Raw genomic sequence first — 20,155 nt, forward strand, 5'->3', positions numbered from 1 at the left:
TATAGAAACACGCAAAATTAAGCCATGAAGACTCTTCCAAAGCCACATTTGATAGTGGTGTTCGGTGTTCATGGATCCAAATCAACTTGTGATTCAACTAGATTCAATTTAATTAAATTATATTAAGTTTAATATTTTAACTACTCATGTTCAACTCTATTCAACCTAATTAAGATCCTATCATATATAGATATATAGATTGAATAATGAATTTTTTTAAACTCAATCCAAATTTATTATTATATATAAATTAATTTTTAAATACAAAACAAATTAACTTTTAACTCACATAATTTATTAAATTAAAAACTATTTATTATTTTTTTACCTTTTAAGTTGTTTATATCTTTATCTTAATTTTGTTTATGTTTTTTATGTTAATATAATAATTTATTTTCATATAAAATAAAAATATCATGTTAGCGTTGAAATTGTTAATTCTTTAATCAAATATTGTCACAATTTAATTTCTTTTAAATGAATTTAATCATTATATACTTGCAAAGTTTTAGATTAAAATAAATTATTATTTTAAAAAAGTTTAATTTTCACAAAATAAAAGTTAATTTTTAAACAAAGATCTAATTAACCTAATATGACCCAACATGTTTATAATCCGATTGGATTGAATGTGTAAGAAAATTACACAAATCCAACCTAATCCAAAAAAAAAAAAATTGATCAAAGTGAATAACAAATTTAGGCAAATCTGATCATTCCAACTAGGAAACACTCCTAACATTTGATGTGATTTTTCACATCTTGGCTGAAGTATCCAAAGCCCTGTTCTTTTTTTTTTCTTTTCTTTTGAAATTAAAGCCCTGTTAGACGTGGTATACTGCATCCCCAAGTCATTTCCAAACATTGATTCTATCACTCCTATTGTGTGCACAACTTTTATACATGTGTAACAACTTTTACCTATATATACATTTTAAATCATAACTTGTAACAGAAACTGATCAAAGGAAACTAAACTAATTAGTTGTATCCAATTTAGACGCATCAACTAGTTAACTAAATGCATCAACTGAATTTAGAATCGGACATCTGTGTTTTGTGACACTTCTGTCGAGTTGGAATGTATATGTTTGGCATTCCTATAGCCTATAGGTTTGGTTAGTGTATCTGCAATTTGAGCAATGGAAGGAACAGGCAAAAGATGCAGAATATAAACTTGAACTGAATCACCGAGTGACAATGTAGCCTATCAGAAAAAAAATGTGACAATCTAAATAATAATTAAACTATTATTATGCTGTAGCAAGACCAAAAAGGCAGATCCATGCAAAGACAGGCTACCCTTTAAAAACCTTGTTACTGTCCCATCGCCAATCAACCACAATGGATCATCATTCACTTAAAATCCAAGCTGGGGCAGCTGTGATCCCTAAACAATTGATTGGAGAAATGAAGAATACATTTTAAACATTTAACATCACTATCATGATTCAGTAATTTCCAGGTTCATTACATCATATCACCTTCATCTGGTATGAATTTAAAATTAAAAATAACCCAAGCCTGTCTAAACTACACGCCTAAGGAAACAAACTCGTCCATGATTCATATATAGTAAACCACAATAAGCTGACATTTAGCTTTCCACTTAATTCATTAAATCATAGTCATCCAATTTGTCATTGTACTGAAGCACCTTTCTCTTTATTTTGGATGAATCCACCCATGTAACGAAGTCTTCCATGTTTCTAGTTACAAGGAAAGCTGGGTCTGTAACTGTCTCTGGACCAACTCGTATATGCCCTTGTTCAATGTACGTGACAGCTTCTTTCAAGTGCTCAGCAAATTTTAGTCGCACCAAAACAGTTGAGAGCCTACGCCTGCATGATGGAGAAAATCATTAATTTTAGGAACAAACAGGGCAATATAATGCAAGGACGTTGTACTAATATATTTTTTTGGCTACAATTGTACTAAGAAAATTTAGTATCATTAGAAGAAAGTTATAATCAACCCAGTAACTTTCCTAGATTATCATGTAACTGATCATATATCTGGGGTCATCAAGTTAAAATTATTTATTAAACTACATTTGAAAGTAGATCATTTGTTTTCTCTTTCTCTTGATATATATATATATATATATATATATATATATATATATATATATATATATTCATTTGGATGCTCTAATGAGCAGAGCAAAGCGCAAACAAATAAAATTAATTACTCACTTTTAATTTAAAATAATAATCACAGCAAATGTTATTTTTACCTACAGAAGGATGACACAGTTAAGCGTTCGCAGAGTGTGATGCTTTGCCTGGTTGGAATCACACCCATGTTGTAGCTGTCACCCAAAAACAAGAAAAAGATGTGTTAAAATAATACTAGCAATTCATATCATTTATTTTTCTCCTCTCTGTTTCAGGCTAATACCAAGAAGAAATAAAAAGTGATCCCTGAATCAATACAATCTTTCTATTTGAGGCTGTAAGGCTAACTTATACTTCTCAAAATGGAGTTACATCCATTCAAGTATTTTATACCAACTTGAAATTTACATAGCAAACCTATGATCATCAAGCGAAAACCAAAAGCACCAGAGGGTCATTACAATTAGTGCACCAATTTTTATTATATTTAGATGGAAACTGATATACTGTGTTCAGTATTCTATTTGACTAATTTATCAATTGATGTTCTATCATATTTTGTTTGATCATGTGTATTTTCTACTTATAACATAAATGGTTAACAAAATCCATCCAACAACTTATATATAAAATTGCTACTTTGTTTATATTTGAGTTCAGGTAAACAATTCCACATCAACTACACCAATCCAGTTCAAATGAAATGGCTGAAACACAAATAGATTTGAGGAGTCTCAGAACAACATTGAAGTATAAATTGTTTCAAAGGCATAATAGAAAATGTAAATATGAAAATATAAGAGCTAGTATAATTACAAAAGAGGATATTCATTACTAATTATGAATTAACATAATTTCTCAAGGCATATATTTAAACTTTGCACCGCAATAGAACTATATGTCTAAATGGGCTCAATAAAATGTTTAAAAGTTCACATGATAAGGGAGTGAATAAAAATGAACTTACAGTTTCTCCAAAAGCTTATCAGTCATATCAACCCGAAAGGGATCCTTTGGGTCCATCTGTTTCAATATGTTTACTAACTTCTGAACCATATGGCATAAACCTGAATATCTATTCACATTTCCACCATCCCATAGTCAAAAAAATATAATCTAAAACACAGGAAATTGCATAGCATGAGAAGATATAAATAATACTTTTTGTAATCGTCCCGTCCAGTAACATGGTAGCGTTGCATAATGAGGTTCTCTCTGTGACCCCCTTCCCTCTTCCATTCCAAAAAATTAACCTTCTTCAAAAGCTTCTTTTCATGAAACTTAAGCTTCCTCATTGTTCTTCACTGTCATTCAAATACACACAACCAAATAATCAGTTTATTAAAGGTAGAAGAAGAATAACTGTTGAGTCCATCTATCAGAAGCACCATAAATAAATTGCTCAATCAAGTTCAAAACTTTTGACATGCAATGTGATCCCTTTTGTTACTGTGCAGCAAAGTACACAAAAAGAAGGGCTCGGAACAGGGAGGGGCATTGAACAAAGTTTATGAATTGCCCAAAAGAGAATGACAAAAGATGAAAGGCAACTTAGGTATTGTATCGGTGCATCATATAAAACTGAACGAAAAGTTTCTTCAAAGGGAAAAAAAAAACGGAAGAAGAAGAAGAAGCAGAAGAAGCGATTCAGCGAAGCAAGGAGACATTGAAAAAACGGGGGGAAAATGGTAAAAAAAAAAAAAATACCAGTAAAATGTTTTCCTTGGTGGCTTGTCCCAGCTAACTTGCAGAGAGGCGACGAGAGACAGAGAGACTAGGGCTAAGAACGGCGACAGCGCCAAAGAGCAGCCACGAAGGAATTAATGTGTTTAGCGCATTTTTTTCCTTCTTTAAATAACACAATATCTCTCCATCCATCATTTAATCGAACACAATTTCTTGAACAATAATTATCTTACATCCCAATATCAATACTAATATTTGATTATTTTTATCTTATGTTATTTTAGTAAAACTATATTTTTAAGGAAAAATTATATTAAAATTTATAATATATAATATTCTTTTTTTTTTTTAACAAATTGTATCTCCAAATATGTATCCCCAAATTGACATGAAAGTGGGAGGGGGGATTTTTTTAATTTTCTTTTATTTCAGTTTCTTAAAAATAATTTTTATGAAATAAAAAATAATACACAGTTAATGCTATAAAATTTAAAATTAAACCTTTTGGGGCTAAATTTATTAACTTTTTTAACATTTTTTTTTCTTTTCAACTAAATAAGTAGAGAATTTGTTTTACTACTTTTTTGTTATTTTTATTTTTGTCCACTTAAACAACAATTTTTTTTTTTACTATATTACACTCTTATCTTTTCCGTTCCTTTTCTTTTCATTTATATTTCTCTTATAATTTTATCCGTTCTATTAATTTCTCTTTTATTTTACTTAATTCAAACCAAATATAACACTTGAGCTGCTCAAATATAAAATTATTTCGAAGTTTTGATTGCGTATTTATTGCAGTCTATTTTGGTGCGTACTAAAGTATCTTTTCAATCGATAATCAAACATTATCTTTTAAGTTAAAAAATTATTAAAGTGAATTTTATTTTTTTAAATAATTTTTTATATACATTATTATAATTATGATTTAAATACTGATCAATATATCTAAGAAGCTTAATTATTTATCATTTGTCATTTTTTTTTACTAACACATGGGTTAAGTCTTACGTTTAAAGATTATTCTAATAATGGTATCACTATCACCCTTCTCTTTTAAGCCGAAACTTTTTAATTTTATATATACTGGTGGCAACTCAAATCATAAAAGCATCAAAATTTTGGTTTAAAATATTAGCAACGTGCCAACTATCCCCTATTTACCTGGATGCCCGATGTTTGAACGTGTAAGGTGTTGTGCCACATTCCTTCACTACATTCCATAATTTGATTCCTCTCAAAAACAATTAACCAACCAAATTCATTGTATTTTATTTTCATTAGACCCAGCCAAAATAAATTATCATAAAAGAATTAGTATTTTTTGTATAAAAAAAAACTAAGAATACCACTTTTTCATATATTTGTAGATATAATTTCACGTAAGTCTTTTATTATCATTGCAATTCAAGTTTGATTCTTTCATTTTTATTTATTTATAAAATTTGATCTCTATTATTTTAATTATGCAATTTTAATCTATTAGTTATTTTGGTATCCAATATCTAGTAATGCAGTCGAATAGTAGTATCATGTTAGTTAATATGTTAAATTGCAAAATTAAAATATAAAAAAATAATTAAATTCCAATAACATGTTACCGGTGACATGTTGCGAGTTGTTAATTACTACGTAATTATTTAAATCATAAGTAATTTTATCTAATTATTTAATTAATTTTCAAACAAATCTTTTTAAGAAAGGTTGTCTCCAAACAAAGTGACTTTAGATATAAATTTAAATTTTTAACGTTAATTTCTATGTTTGGTAGGCAATTCTCATTGACATTATATTGGATCTTTATCTATATGTATCAATCCATGTTGACATTTAATTTTCATTAATAATAAGATAATTCAAATTACAATTAAACTTGTGTTATTAGTTTCTGTCAACGCAGTACTTCTCTTTTTCTCAAATGATATTTTTTCAAAAAGGAACAAATTAAAATTGTTAAAACTAATTACTACTTTTTTAAAAGGCGTGTGTAATTGGCAATTAATATTTATTAATTATAGCAACTACTAATTATTTGTAATTATTATTATGAAGAATCTAAGTAATCATCAGTTGTGAACACTGATTGAGACGGAGACCCCTTCTTTCACCCTCTCTTTCTCTCTCTCCTTCTCTACGCGATCTCTTTCACTTACTTTTAATTGCGAATATTTTCACCACAAATCACTTCAAAATCCTTCTCTGTTTGTTGCATTTTGAGTCACGGAGTCCTTTGGGGTTCTCTCTCTCTCGCGCCGAGCTCCGAACGCTTCAGGGAATTTCCTCACTCAGATTTGAGCTGAAAATTGCGCAGTGAGTTCACTTCAAATTCAGAGCTGATTAATTGAAGTAAGTCTCCGCCTTTTCGCCATTTTAGGGTACCCTTTTGCTGATTTCACTCGATGATCAACAAGTTGGTTGATTTACTGTTTCCTTTGCTCAATCATTTGCTAGTGGATCTTTGTTTTCAGGTGCTTGTTTTTAACAATGGATTGATAGTGCATCTTGGGATCCTGGAAATTATGGTGGAATTAGAGAGAGGGAATGTGAAAGTTTGAGTTTTTGTTCTTTTTTTCTCTCTGGGTATGTGGGGGAATCTGGGTATGGAGACACACAAAAAAAGTTATCATCATGGATAGGTTAGTTTTGATTGAGAGCTTGGTGTCAGTTGTTTTGACTATCTTGGTACAAATTTTGATGGTCAAAATAATTCCATTTAATTTTATCCTTGATTCCCCGTTCTTTTGGTTAGACTTGTGAGTTATAATATATGAATTTTGCTCTGAAGTTGGAAAATAAGGATATTTGAGCTGATGAAAAGCATCGAATGATCCTGCCTCTAAAGTTATTCAAGCCTTGCAAGTTTTATAATATACATTTACATACAAGACATTTATAAGTAATGACTAACGATGTCATGTTGTATTAATTTATTTATTTCCAGTAGTTTGGGGTTGGTCTTTTAACTACATGGCTTATAATCTTTATTGGGATTTGAGTTTGGAAACTGGGTACCAAGTATTAGCTGATGGAAAGGAGTTGTTTAATTTTTAATTCTTAGTTTATACTTTGTCATGTCAGATCAGGTGCTTGGGTTTCTTGTAAGTTAGTAGCTGTTGTATAAACTAAGAATCATGAATTGTTAGCTTCTTCTATCATTTTTAACTGTCTTGTGATAGACTTACTGATTGAGAATTGATATGTATGCATGTATTGAAGAATTTGGATACAATATATACATTTATTATGACTTAAAAAGTATATGCATATTTTACTGATTGGAAGTACTTGTTTTTCTCTCCTGCAGGTTTTTTGCAATAATAGTTCAATAACTGACTCCTGTCTCTAATTCTGAAGTTATTGCTTTTGCAATTTGTGATTCTCCCACTTTTAAAGGTTAATGGCTGCGTCATGGCTTTTGTAATTCTGTCTACTGATGTGAAATGATAGATTTTTGGAACTATTACTGGGATCCTTTTAAGAAACTTGCTTGCCACATCTTAATTTATAAAATACAAATATGCTTACATGGTGGGGGAAATCATCATCAAAAAAAACCAAGAAGAAAGCAAATAAGGAAAGTTTTTTTGACACACTGCACCGAAAACTCAGAATTTCATCTGAAGGTAAAGTAAACATTAGATCTGGAGGATCTCGTAGGCATTGCAATGACACAATTTCAGAGAAGGGGGATCATTCTCCATCTGGATCAAGATCGCCTTCACCTTCCAAAGTGGCAAGGTGTCAAAGTTTTATTGATAGGCCTCATGCTCAGCCACTTCCACTTCCTGGTCTGCACCCTTCAAGTGTAGGCCGAGTAGATTCCGAAATTAGCATATCATCAAAATCAAGATTGGAAAAAGTCTCCAAGCCATCATTGTTTCTTCCACTTCCAACACCTGGATGCATACGTTGTAGGCCGAACCCTGCAGATTTGGATGGAGATATGGTCACTCCTTCAGTCTTTAGTGATTGCTCTGCTGACAGTGATGAGCCGGCAGACTCACACAATCGTAGTCCTCTAGCAACTGACTGTGAGACTGGGACTAGAACTGCTGCTGGCAGTCCTTCCAGGTAGCTTCCTCAAACTATAATGTGCTACCAGATTGTGATTGAATGTATTAGAAATTAGAAATATATATTTCCTTTACTCAAAAGTTGCCTTCTTTCTGAAGCTCGATGCTCAAGGATCAACCACCTACTGTTTCCCTACTGAATTCAACAGGAGTAAAGAAACCAGGAAATATTCTAAGTAATCATATGTCTTCTACTTCACCAAAACATAGGCCTTTACGCAACCATGTTCCAAATCTTCAGGTTCCTCCTCATGGTGCCTTCTATAGTACTCCTGATAGTTCCTTGTCAAGTCCATCAAGAAGTCCATTGAGAGCATTTGGCACAGATCAGGTGTTGAATTCTGCTTTTTTGGCTGGAAAGCCATATCCAGAGGTCAATTTTGTTGGGTCTGGGCATTGCTCTAGTCCAGGTTCAGGTCACAATTCTGGGTATAATTCAATGGGAGGGGACATGTCAGGACCGTTACTTTGGCAACCAAGCAGGGGTAGCCCTGAGTATTCTCCAGTACCTAGTCCCAGAATGACTAGCCCTGGTCCAAGCTCTAGAATTCAGAGTGGAGCAGTCACACCTATTCATCCCAAAGCCGGGGGAACACCCACAGAATCACAGACTCATCGTTTGCCTCTTCCTCCTTTGTCAGTTTCTAATTCCTCACCGTTCTCTCATTCAAATTCTGCAGCAACATCTCCATCTATGCCAAGAAGTCCAGCTAGAGCAGATAATCCAAGCTCTGGCTCACGTTGGAAGAAAGGGAAGCTGCTTGGCAGCGGCTCATTTGGACATGTCTATCTTGGTTTCAATAGGTATGTATTTTAGTTAAAATGTTCTTAATTTCACATTTATTCCTTCTTTTAATTTATCATTTCTATATATGGATCTTAATTAGAATTGCTTTGTTTAAAATGTTTGTCTCTTTTAGTGAAAGTGGCGAAATGTGTGCAGTGAAGGAGGTTACCCTGTTTTCAGATGATCCCAAGTCTATGGAAAGTGCTAAGCAATTTATGCAGGTAAATTGATTCCTTTCTAATCTAGTAAATTTCATGCAGATAAAGAATTCATTTTCTTTAGGTGCAATATTATAATTTTCTGGTTCTGATTTAGATTTAAATCTGACATTACTTTGAAAATCTAACTACAAAATTGCTGGCAGGAAATTCATTTATTAAGCCGTTTACAGCATCCAAATATCGTCCAGTATTATGGTTCTGAAACAGTAAGTTCTCTCCTCCACTTCCTGTTTACAAAACCATACTGACAATACATGTTAGCATTCAGATTCTGATGTTTTCCCTCCTGTGCGTGACGATGAGTTATTGTGAGCTATGTTCTGGAGTTTAGACTGTCATTTCTGGTGTATGCATCATATTCTAGGATTCTAGTTACAGAATATTTGTTTCTGGTGGTTTATCTGATAACATAGAAGTGGGAATTTCTCGACAGTATTTGTTTTTGTGGTTCCTTATAGAGGCTTCTGAATCGCCCCTTGAACAGGTTGATGACAAGCTTTACATATACCTTGAATATGTATCTGGAGGCTCCATACATAAACTTCTTCAAGAATATGGGCAATTTGGTGAACTAGTTATTCGTAGTTATACTCAACAGATTTTGTCAGGGCTTGCTTATTTGCATGCTAAAAATACTCTCCATAGGTAAACTAAGTCATCTATTCATGATTTCAATGTTTAAAACTTTAATTTATTGCTAAGTTCTGATGTAGTGATGTCTATCTCTGAAATACCTTTTATTTGTGAAGGGATATCAAAGGAGCAAATATACTGGTAGATCCAACTGGTCGGGTCAAGTTGGCAGACTTTGGCATGGCAAAACATGTAAGCTTAGAGATAATAACTATCCAGTGTCCATTATATCTGCATTTAGGCTAAATGAGTTAGATATGAACATTGGATTGGGATGCCTAGTGAAATTATGAGTCTGTTGGACTCCAGAAATAAACACATTGATTTCTGAATAAATTATAGAAATAACCTAGTTTTTAGGCTAGATTTGAGTACAATCATTAACAATGATGGTATGATTTCCTTGTAGACCACATTCCATATTGTAAAGAACTTTTAAGTCCCTGCTTCTACTAGTTAACACATGTAACTCCAACTTCAAAGACAGACACCATCAACAAAAGCATTGGATTCTTCTGTTTCTATTGAAGTAATTTTGAGATTGCATCTGGTTTATTGATTTTCTAATTCTAAATGATTTAATTAATCCAAAGGTTGCATAATTTGTCCTGTTTGCCCTACTTATACCCTACATAATTTGCAGATAACAGGGCAATCGTGTCTATTGTCATTCAAGGGAACCCCTTACTGGATGGCTCCTGAGGTTCTAATATTTTCTTTAAACCTTTTTTTTATATATATTTTGATTGCATCTTAGATCTGTGATTCAGTATCATTGCTTTCTGATGATTCAGGTTATAAAGAACTCTAATGGATGCAACCTTGCAGTGGATATATGGAGTCTTGGATGCACGGTTTTGGAAATGGCTACTACCAAACCTCCTTGGTTTCAGTATGAAGCGGTTAGTAACTTATGTCAATATATCAGAGCTTAAATTAATTTCTTTTATCCTTTTCTTTGATATGTATTTGAAGTATTTTATACGTACAAAGTGCTGATGATAATTTTATTATAAACATGACACCCTTGTAATTTATTTCTTCTTATGGGTTGATGTATCTGCGTGCTATTATAACAGGTTGCTGCCATGTTCAAGATTGGTAATAGCAAGGAACTCCCAACAATCCCTGATCATCTCTCAAATGAAGGAAAAGATTTTGTTAGGAAATGTCTTCAGCGTAACCCGTATGATCGCCCTTCAGCCTGTGAATTGTTGGACCACCCTTTTGTAAAAAATGCTGCACCTTTGGAAAGACCTATTCTGGCTCCTGAAGTGTTGGACCCTGTTTCTGGGATCATACAGGGAGCAAAAGCTCTGGTATGTAAAATATTTTCTAAATCCTAACATAAATTGTTTAAAACTCAATTTTATTTGTGTAGAATGTCCACATTAGCATTGGAGGGTAGCTTGTTTGTCTTTCATTGCATGTATGACGCTTATGTATCAAATCCCACTGCCTTGTTCGTCTACACATGATAGAACAAAATAGGAAGCATCTGCTCTGCCTCATGAAACTGTGATGTGAAATTTTTGTTCTTCATGCTTTCACGTTCCTTGTGATTGATTTAAATGTTTTTGGTGTGTATATTGTATAGGCTATTCATGCTTTTGGCAATACACGTACAATTTTTTATTCGGAGTCGAGCATATTGGGGTATTTGCAGGATCTATATCCTCACTCCCCTTTCCATGTATGTGATAGGACTGGATCATAATATAGAAAAGAAATGGAATGTTTATTGACAGAAACCTGTCTCTTGACCAGCATCTAAGATACTCCTGGTGTTTGAGAGACCTGGGCTCTCCCTCTCAATTCCATTCCCAAAACCAAAGATCCTGCCCCCATTCGCCCCTTTTCTCTTAGTTATACTCTCTTCACCTTTCATTTATGGATCTAACCCACTGATTGACAGTCCAGCTGTCAGACTAACTCTGGTTGTCTATTCATAACAGTTACTAACTGTTATTTCTGTTACTAAATGATTCAAGCCTCACTGAGGTTTCTAACAGTATGTTGCTATGGAAATTATTCTTGCATGAGGCAGCATGAATGGTGCAGAAGGGAAAGGCAGGGACAGTAGCTAGAGACATAATTTGAGTTAAGAGATAGTTGAACAACAGTTGGAACAGAATAAAGGTTCTAGGGTTTATAAATTGAATTCCCTTTCTGTCAGATCAGGCTAAAATTGTGATAGAGTCCAAGGGAATGAAGGATATCCACATCAGCAATTGGTTCACTCAACACAGAATGGAGTCAGACCTTTTCTGGTTTATACTAGGAGGAAGGGTAGAAAGGTCTTTGGCGGCTAAGGTTGTTAGCAAGGGGTGACGTGTCATAGAAAGAGAGCAATCCAGCGCTTTTGCTTGGAAGATATAAGGAGGGGAGAGAGACTGATATGGGGGGGGGGGGAGATTTTGGCTGTTAGCTAAGATTGGATAGAAAGTTGTATCAACCTTCTATAAGGGCTAGGCCTGTGTCAGATCTGAGGAATATATTTCCTTATCTGTAACCTTCAATCATTATCAAATAATAAAGCTCTCTTTATACTCACATTCTACTATCTCTATTAAAATCACTGTTATATTGAACTGCTGTATTTCTGGTACGTATAAAATTGTATGTTAAAGACTGAGTACATGGATGGAGTTCAGTTAAAGGGACTGTTGTAATCTTAAGAATTGTGGTAATGATTATTTTAATAGTAACATAAATTTTGTTTAGCATCTACATCTCTATATCGATGCAGGCTCTACAGTGTATCTGGTTTAAGTCTTTTCATGAACTAGCTGTCAAATGGAACTATTTATAGTTGCTTCTCATTTTATTTCTCCTTCTGTATCCTCTTGTTATTATAATACTATCATGCATCTTTGATAAATTTTCAGGCCGCTGGACAAGGAAAGAATCTTTCTAGCTTGGATTCAGATAGACTTTCTATTCATTCTTCTAGATTTTTGAAAACTAATCCTCGTGAAAGGTCTCTCATCTCTCTTTCTCACGCACACACACACACACCCCAAACATGCATGCAAGACTGCTGACTTAGTCAATGGTAATCTGAAATTATGTTATTAATCTCCAGTGAAATCCATATTCCAAGGAATATATCTTGCCCTGTTTCTCCCATTGGAAGCCCACTTTTGAGGTCAAGATCACCACAGCACAGGAATGGGAAAATGTCTCCTCCTATATCTAGCCCTCGGACTGCTTCTGGGGCGTCCACCCCTCTTGCTGGTGGCAGTGGTGCCATTCCATTTGGTAATCACTCTAAACAGCCAATTTACTTTCAAGAGGGTTTTGGAAGCATTCCCAAGTCCTCAAATGGTGTCTACATTAATGGCCATTCTCATCACGACTCGAGTGTTGACATTTTTCGAGGAATGCAAATAGGATCTCACATTCAACCAGAATTGGTTTCCAGTGAAAATGATGTTTTGGTTAATCAGTTTGCAAGGCATCCTCATGCAGAGCCATATGATTTTCAGTCAGTCTTGGCAGATCGTGTTGGCCGGCAGCTGCTGAGGGAACATGTTAAGATTAACCCATCCATTGATCTCAGTCCCAACTCGTCTTTGCTTAGCCGGCCAAACGGTTTATGACATCAAGATTTTTCCTTAAGTTTCTCATAGTACCTTTGGTTATGCAGATCTGTTCATTGTTCTATTTGCAAGAATATAACTATACAATAAGGAGCCAAAGCACAAGAGAATCGATGTAAATAAATTTGCATCTGAGAATAGGCTACATGGGGCACAAAAGTGCATTTTGCATGGCTTCTGCTCGGGCTTATGGAGTTCATTAATGTCTCAGCATTAAACTTTCTGACAATTTGTTCATATCAAGCAATCAACTAACAAATGCTCACTTGTTCGAAAAGAGGAACTTGTTGTATGTAACATATTTAAAGCATCAACGCATGAGGGGTTTCTCTCCTGCACTTAAGATACTAGAAATGACAGTTCGTGCAATGGCAAATGCATCTTCTGGAATCAGAACACCATATAGATGCCAGAGAAAGGGCTAAATTGATACAAAACTTAACTTGCATATTTTTCTTTTTTGGGAGGTTAGACATTGCTGTACAGTAGATGGGAAACTGTTTTGTGATTCTGCATTTACGAATGGGGAAGTCAAGGTTTTGTAGAGAGTCCATGCATGGTTTTTGGGCTCTGATGTATTGTTGTCAGTGTATACTCTACTACTGGGTCTGTTCTGTACATTATTATTCAACAGTAAAATGGAAGAAATCTGATCTTATGATCCTCATTAGATTATACATGGCTTTGGAACAAACATGCTTGGATGAGAAAAATTGGATGCTTTTAAAGCTCCACTGAATATATATTACTGGCCATCACTATCCCCTTTTGATTACATTCTTAACATTATAGTTGAAGTGCTTATAAAAAAAATATAATATATATTAAGCCATCAAGGTTACATGTATTTAATAGCATTGAACAAGATGGGTACTTAATTTGAACTCAGGTAAGAAAAGAAAGTTTTATTAAATCTTTTCCAAATTTGGAATAGTAAAAAATTACATAATTTTAATTTAGTCTTTAATTGATAATCGGTGTGAATATTAATGCTTAAAAGAGATCCTCTAAAAATAAAGGGTGAATAACTGAAAGTTAAATGTACCAAGTATGAAGTGCAGTGCGTGAGTAAGGGAGGAAATATGCACGTAATGTTCTCTTTATTTTCATTTTTAGTAAGTGTTTACAATGAAGAATGAGACACTAGGTGTATTTAGGGGGAGGGAAATGGAGAAGAGGAAAATAAAATAGAAATATCAAATTTTAGTGTTTATTTGGGAAAAGAAAGGTGATATTGTGGATTCCATGTATACTTTTTTTTACCTCCCTTACGAGCCATGAAAGTGGGGAAATATAAGTGTAAGACTTACTTTTTTTTGTTGTATTTTAAAAAAAAAATTAAAACATACAAATATTAAATAAATTTATGTTAAGAAAAAATAATATAGTAATTTTTTAAAGTTTTACGTTAAATTTAATTTATTAATTAGTGTAAAATGTTTTTTTTTCATATTTTTTATTTTCACTCGGTCTTATGCACAACCTTTAAAATAAAGAAAGAGCATTGTCATTTAAAACAAGTTTTCATGAAATTAAAGTCACCCATCAATTAATGTGAAGAGTAGTTTAAGAAAGCACTCAATTATCAATTTTATCATTTTATTTATTTAGAATGTTTAATTAGGTTATTTTATTTTTGAAATTTTTAATCAAATATTTTATTTTTTAAAATGCTTCAATGTGGTCTTTATTTTTTTAAAATTGTCTCAATTGGACAGAAAGAATCATATGAAGATTTTAAAAAACTAAACGACTATAATGAGGCATTTAAAAATAATAAAAGACTATATTAGAACTTTTAGAAGTAAAATGACCTAATTAAACCTCTTAAATAAATAAATAAATCAAAATAATAATTAAGCTTTTAAGAAATAATTGTTTTATTTTTTCCCTAACTAAATGAGTTGAGAAAATTAAACAAAGTTAACCAACTGCTTTAATAAACGTGAATTGATTTTCTTATGTTGTAATAAGGTTAGTAAGACTTAAAAAAAAATATTTTTTACAATTTTTTCTAGGGATGAATATATGGACTTAGGTCTGGATGAATTCGTAGATCAAATCGATAACAAATTTTTTAAAATATTTATATAATTATATCAAATATTTAAGTTTGATTTATTAAGTTTGTGGACCAACGAGTTTTATTATATTAATATTTTGATCCTTCATTTAGGTTGTTATTGTTAATTTATTATATTTAAAATATTAATATTTTTTCTGGTGAATAGATGTTGATATATTTTAGTGTAATAAATTTTAGCTTAAAAAATAAAGTCAATTTTTTTATTTTAATTTTATATATTTTTCACTTTTTAAAAAAATATATTTTTAAAATTAATATTTGAATTTGCATATTGTTTATCAGTTGACTCTTATGAACCAGATGTAAACCTTAAAGAATTCATTTAATTTATAAATTCGACTCTTTGGATTGGTCTAAAACACGAATCATGCCTTAAACCAAATGGACCCATCCGTGTACCCACCTGATTTATTTTTTTTCCATATTTAACTAACGTAACTAGAGGAACAGGGGCAGCAAGACTTAAAAAAAAAATATTACAATTTGTAGGATAGAAAAATCGTATTAAAGAATTGTAGAGTGCAATAAATAATCTCTTTCCTTCCATAAATGGAGACTTGTGAAGAAAGAAACGATGGTCGGGGCTATCTGTGTGAGTGAGACATTTTTGAATGCGTCTTCGTCTTTCTTAGGGTTTGCACTTCTCCATAGTCAACTCTGTTTCTGCGATTCATTTATTGGGTGCTCGAATTAACGATACTAATGTTTATGTTATGCTTCCATTTCCATAAAGAAAAACCGAATCGCCTCCTTCTTTCTTCACCACTTTCAACATTCATCATTATTATTATTATTATGATCATATTCCATAAGAATTAGATATATTATTTTGATTTTGTCTTCCTTGTTTGCCACAATTTTGGGATGTGTAATTTTCTTCTTCTTTCTGTTTTGCCAAACAGTGAAAGCTAAGAATGGAACGTAAGAGGAAGAATCGATCTAGCAGTGCCACAGGTATACACATTTTATCTATATCTACTTGCTTTAGACTCAACAGTAGTAGTAGCTTCAGTTAAAAGGGTTACACATTGATAGTGTAAAAAGTTTTACACAGTCATCCAATCACAATTCACCATATATGTTAAGTATGTTGACTTTTAAAATAATTATTTAAAAGTAATTCAAACGTGATTTGTGATTGAATGATAATGTAAAACTGTTTTACACTATTAGTGCATAGGCAGTAAACTCTTTTTTTAATGTGTATAGTATATCCTTCCGTACCCATAGTTTTAGAAATTTTGTTGTACCCCGTCCTGTACCAATACCAGTACCTATAGCTGTGTCACTTCATTATTTTCATTGAGTGTGAACTCTACTGGTATAGTAAGTTCAGACTTCAGAACTTGTGTTAGTTAACCTTGACTCTACCCTAGTACATTAACGTGTTAGTACCCTAGAACTTGTGTTTCTCTGTATCAACAGCTGGTAGCATCCCGGAAGCCGCAACAAGTGAGGCAATTGAACCTTCAAGCAATGGTAGTTGTGACAAAACCTCCCTCCTTTAATGTACCTGTTTCAAAATCCTTTTTGGCTAATAAGTTCTCTAATGTTGATTTCTTCTAACTTGTAATCCTTAACTGTAAGACTAAAAATTTGTGTTAGTGTGCCTTGATTCTATGACATAAATGAGAGTCACATGATCAATTTTTTTGGGTACAATGATGGCATGATGGGGGCAGAACTAGGAAATTTCAGGCATGCTTGCTCACCTAAGACTTTCATAGAGGAGTCAGATTTCATCTATTTTTTTTTTTGGAAGGCAGATTTCATCTATTTGAAGGGACTTATTTGAAAAATTATGCATAGTATTCAATGGAAAAAAAATGTTTACGTGCTGCCCCACCCTTCTATGTAGTTCCATCCCGGGGCACTGAGCTTTGATCCTATCAGATGCTGCAAACTGCTAAAACCCCACAGTTCTAGGTTCTAACCGAATCCTAGTGATTTGATCATGTATTACTCAATTAGCTATCAGGGGCTCTGAAAATAGGGTACCCGTGCCATTGGATACTTCCAGCAGTCAAGAAGTAAAGAAGACTGTGGCCAAAAAATTCCTGTCTATGCTGAACAAGCTATATTACTTTTGTACTTGTCGACCAAAGGCACATGAGGAATTGAGGTACAAAGCTTAGGTATCTTAGTATTTTGATGTTGTATTTGTTGTCTTACTGATATTGAAGATCATATATTCAAATCCCAGTGTCTAGGTTAGCATGTTTGGTGTTTACTTAAACCGGAAGGATAGCTATACAATGAAACCCAAAGGATGGGTCAGTGATATGGTGGGTATTAAAAATGCCGAAGGCTTAATTTCAGGTACTAGTTATTTGTCATATAATTCTGAAAAGTATATATAATGTTCAGGTGATTTTAGCTGCTGGAAAGATAATGATGGAAGAGGAGAAAGCAACAAATGGGGCTGTCACTCGCCATATGCTTGGCCCACAATTTGTAGTGAGTAGTTAAGTATAATGTTTATAAACAAAAGAGCTGTTGAAGGACCCATGCTATCAACATTTATGGTAGTGCTATTGTTTTTCTATATATGTTTAGTCAGCATAACACTCAAATGTCAGTCAGTGATGTTTCTGTGTAGAATAAGCTAATATGCGACTTAAATCAATCTAATGAAGATAGCTACAAGCCTTGGTGTATTGAGGATGTATCTCTATTCATCTTGCCGAGTAAACTGGGTTATGATATTAATCAGTGCAAATTGGTAAGTATGCTGTCACCTTATCTGCCTTTTGAATGAAAATTATTATGGTTTGTAAACAACCTCTGGATTTGGTGGTATACAATGTCTTTCAGGTAAAATAATTTGTTTCCTTTGTCCTCTTTTCAGATTTTTGCACCAACTTTGTTTGAGGAGCATTGGTCTTGTTATGCATTCGAGCCAAGTACAAAACTTTATATGTGTTAGATTCGATGCATGATAATTTCTCAACCAGCAAGAAGAACTTGGATGATGCAATGGTAGTATTTAACATTTATTTTCCCTCAGGAAATATTTACATTAGTTTTGTCAAATTTGTATCCCTAGCTTTTCTGTCTGATCCAACCAAACCAATGGTATTTTTATGCAAAGAAACATCGTTTTAAGGAGCTTCTGGTATTAATGAATCCTGGTTTGACCAAAGAGAGTGCATCAATAACACTTCTTCACGTTGATGTTCCCAGGCAGCAAAACATGTGGGTAGTGTGTGTAGCTCTAATGTTCATTTATGTAGAAAACTCAATTCATTTTTGGTGCTAATAGTATATTGTTTCTCATTGATGCTTTATATGTTTGATAAAGTCATGATTGTGGCATCCATGTGCTGAAATACATGGAAATTTGGGATGGATCAATAAAATGGCAAGACAAAACCATGCCTGATTATCAACACGTGAGTATTTATTTGTCTTTTACTAAACTACCATGTGGAAGTGGGACTTACTTTTAAAAAAATTGCAGAAAGAAATCTTGAAGATTCGACAAAGCCTATATGTGGATGGGTTCGACATCCTAAAAACGAGATTAGAGAAGAGATTTTGAAGGCAGCAGGAGTATGGGGGAAATTATGCTGACTGACATTGAGTCATTGACTATCAAGTTCACACGTCTACTAAGAGATTTCGGTTATACATAATTAATTTTTTAAAATGAAATACAGTTTTAATTCTTCATCTGGGGCACCCAAACTTAATATGAAAATGTAACACCTAGTTCACACTTTACTTGTATCTTTATATTGGGCATCTAAACTTTAATGCCCTGTGACACTGGAATATACTAGTTTCTTTAAAGTTGCACATTTTTCTCAGATTGTTCGTCTGAGGTAAATATAATAACTTCCTTCCTATGTTTCTCTCACCATTTACCGTCTTTTGGGTTAGTATATTGTGATTTGTAGGGGTCATCGCTTATGCCCCCTCTAAATATTACATCTCCTTTGTTGTTGCGTATACCAGGTTCGCTTGGGTTTAATAACTTAATGAAATATTGTAAAAAATATGACATAATATGGTGTGTCTTTATGTGATTATTTGAGATTGTTAAATAAAAAAGGACGCAAATTTATTAGGTTTTTAATTTAGGTAAAACGAGTAAAGGTGGTTTTGAGCAAGAAAAGCACTGATTTAGCAAAATCTTAAACAAACGCATGGGATTTTGGTGTCCAATACAATTTTTTAACTCAAAATTTTAACAATTTTTTTTTATCATATTTAATGATATCATTCCTAAAATATCCTTTAATTAATTATAATTTTATTTTCAATGACTCATTTTATTTTAAATATCAAGTTTTAATAATGTTATTATTAAATTTAAATGATATTAATCAAGTTTTTTTAATAAACACTAAATTAGTTAATCTTACTTAAATAACTGAAAGGCAATATGTCTTAATTATTTTACAATTGTCATTATTTTCTTGTGTATACAAAAAAAAAGTTTGTAATTGCTAACTATAATGTTAAGAAATATAATAAATATCATATAGCCAATAAACTGAGTCAACCTAATCGAATTTAAACACATGTTCATACCATATTGAGAGGATCATAGCCATAGGTACCATTATATTAGTCCTTTAAACTTTTCAAAATCTTCATTATAATTCCTTATTTCAAAAAGTATTATCCATTTTAGTTTTTTTAGTACAAAATGAAAGTAAAAAAATAATATGAAAAAAGAGAAAAATGAATAGCATTATTTGAGACTAAAATGAGTTTTTTTCCTTCATAAAAATAAGAATTAAAGTAAACAACATTTATAATTTTAAAAATCTGAATGAAAATTTACTCAAGGTACAACCACCTCCGACAAGATCAAAAGAAAAAAAGTTAAAATATACTATTTTATTACTTTATATATAATATTTATTTTTTATTTGACCTTTAAATTTAAAAAATAATTCAATCCTTCATCGAATGTGCTTCACTTCATCAACATTATATTAG

The 20,155-nt window shown here is 32.5% G+C and overlaps 3 protein-coding genes across 21 annotated transcripts; 2 read left to right on the forward strand and 1 right to left on the reverse strand.

Moving 5' to 3' along the window:
- Positions 1-1,422: 1,422 nt before the first annotated feature.
- LOC100782389 (U3 small nucleolar ribonucleoprotein protein IMP3) lies at positions 1,423-3,981 on the reverse strand. The gene is made up of 5 exons (XM_003536408.5): positions 3,825-3,981; positions 3,279-3,421; positions 3,085-3,192; positions 2,237-2,311; positions 1,423-1,841 (listed from the first exon to the last, which is right to left on the reverse strand). The coding sequence occupies exons 2-5, from the start codon at positions 3,410-3,412 to the stop codon at positions 1,610-1,612; spliced, it is 549 nt and encodes a 182-aa protein (XP_003536456.1). The 5' UTR covers positions 3,413-3,421; positions 3,825-3,981; the 3' UTR covers positions 1,423-1,609.
- A 1,878-nt stretch (positions 3,982-5,859) lies between these two features.
- LOC100782929 (mitogen-activated protein kinase kinase kinase YODA) lies at positions 5,860-13,794 on the forward strand. 2 transcript variants are annotated; one of them, XM_006589469.4, is made up of 13 exons: positions 5,860-6,149; positions 6,272-6,439; positions 7,108-7,874; positions 7,976-8,680; positions 8,797-8,884; positions 9,028-9,090; positions 9,369-9,529; positions 9,634-9,709; positions 10,161-10,220; positions 10,312-10,419; positions 10,597-10,836; positions 12,406-12,497; positions 12,603-13,794. In XM_006589469.4, the coding sequence occupies exons 3-13, from the start codon at positions 7,321-7,323 to the stop codon at positions 13,117-13,119; spliced, it is 2,664 nt and encodes an 887-aa protein (XP_006589532.1). In that variant the 5' UTR covers positions 5,860-6,149; positions 6,272-6,439; positions 7,108-7,320; the 3' UTR covers positions 13,120-13,794. The 2 variants fall into 2 exon arrangements, with proteins under 2 accessions (XP_006589532.1, XP_003536457.1); XM_003536409.5 differs by lacking the exon at positions 6,272-6,439.
- Positions 13,795-15,659: 1,865 nt separating this feature from the next.
- On the forward strand, positions 15,660-19,014 carry LOC102661708 (uncharacterized). 18 transcript variants are annotated; one of them, XR_005886722.1, is made up of 10 exons: positions 15,667-15,797; positions 16,108-16,159; positions 17,064-17,327; positions 17,409-17,490; positions 17,573-17,662; positions 17,805-17,927; positions 18,054-18,184; positions 18,297-18,400; positions 18,507-18,597; positions 18,666-19,014. XR_005886722.1 is itself a non-coding variant. In XM_041005915.1 (5 exons), exons 1-4 carry the CDS (start codon positions 17,422-17,424, stop codon positions 18,129-18,131), a joined length of 360 nt encoding a protein of 119 aa, XP_040861849.1. In that variant the 5' UTR covers positions 17,340-17,421; the 3' UTR covers positions 18,132-18,400; positions 18,507-18,597. The 18 variants fall into 18 exon arrangements, 1 of the variants encoding a protein (XP_040861849.1); XR_005886721.1 differs by having other exon boundaries at positions 15,681-15,838; XR_005886727.1 differs by having other exon boundaries at positions 17,573-17,927.
- The last annotated feature ends 1,141 nt before the right edge of the window (positions 19,015-20,155 follow it).

This window comes from Glycine max, chromosome 10, assembly GCF_000004515.6.
Source record: "Glycine max cultivar Williams 82 chromosome 10, Glycine_max_v4.0, whole genome shotgun sequence".
Lineage (NCBI taxonomy): Eukaryota > Viridiplantae > Streptophyta > Magnoliopsida > Fabales > Fabaceae > Glycine > Glycine max.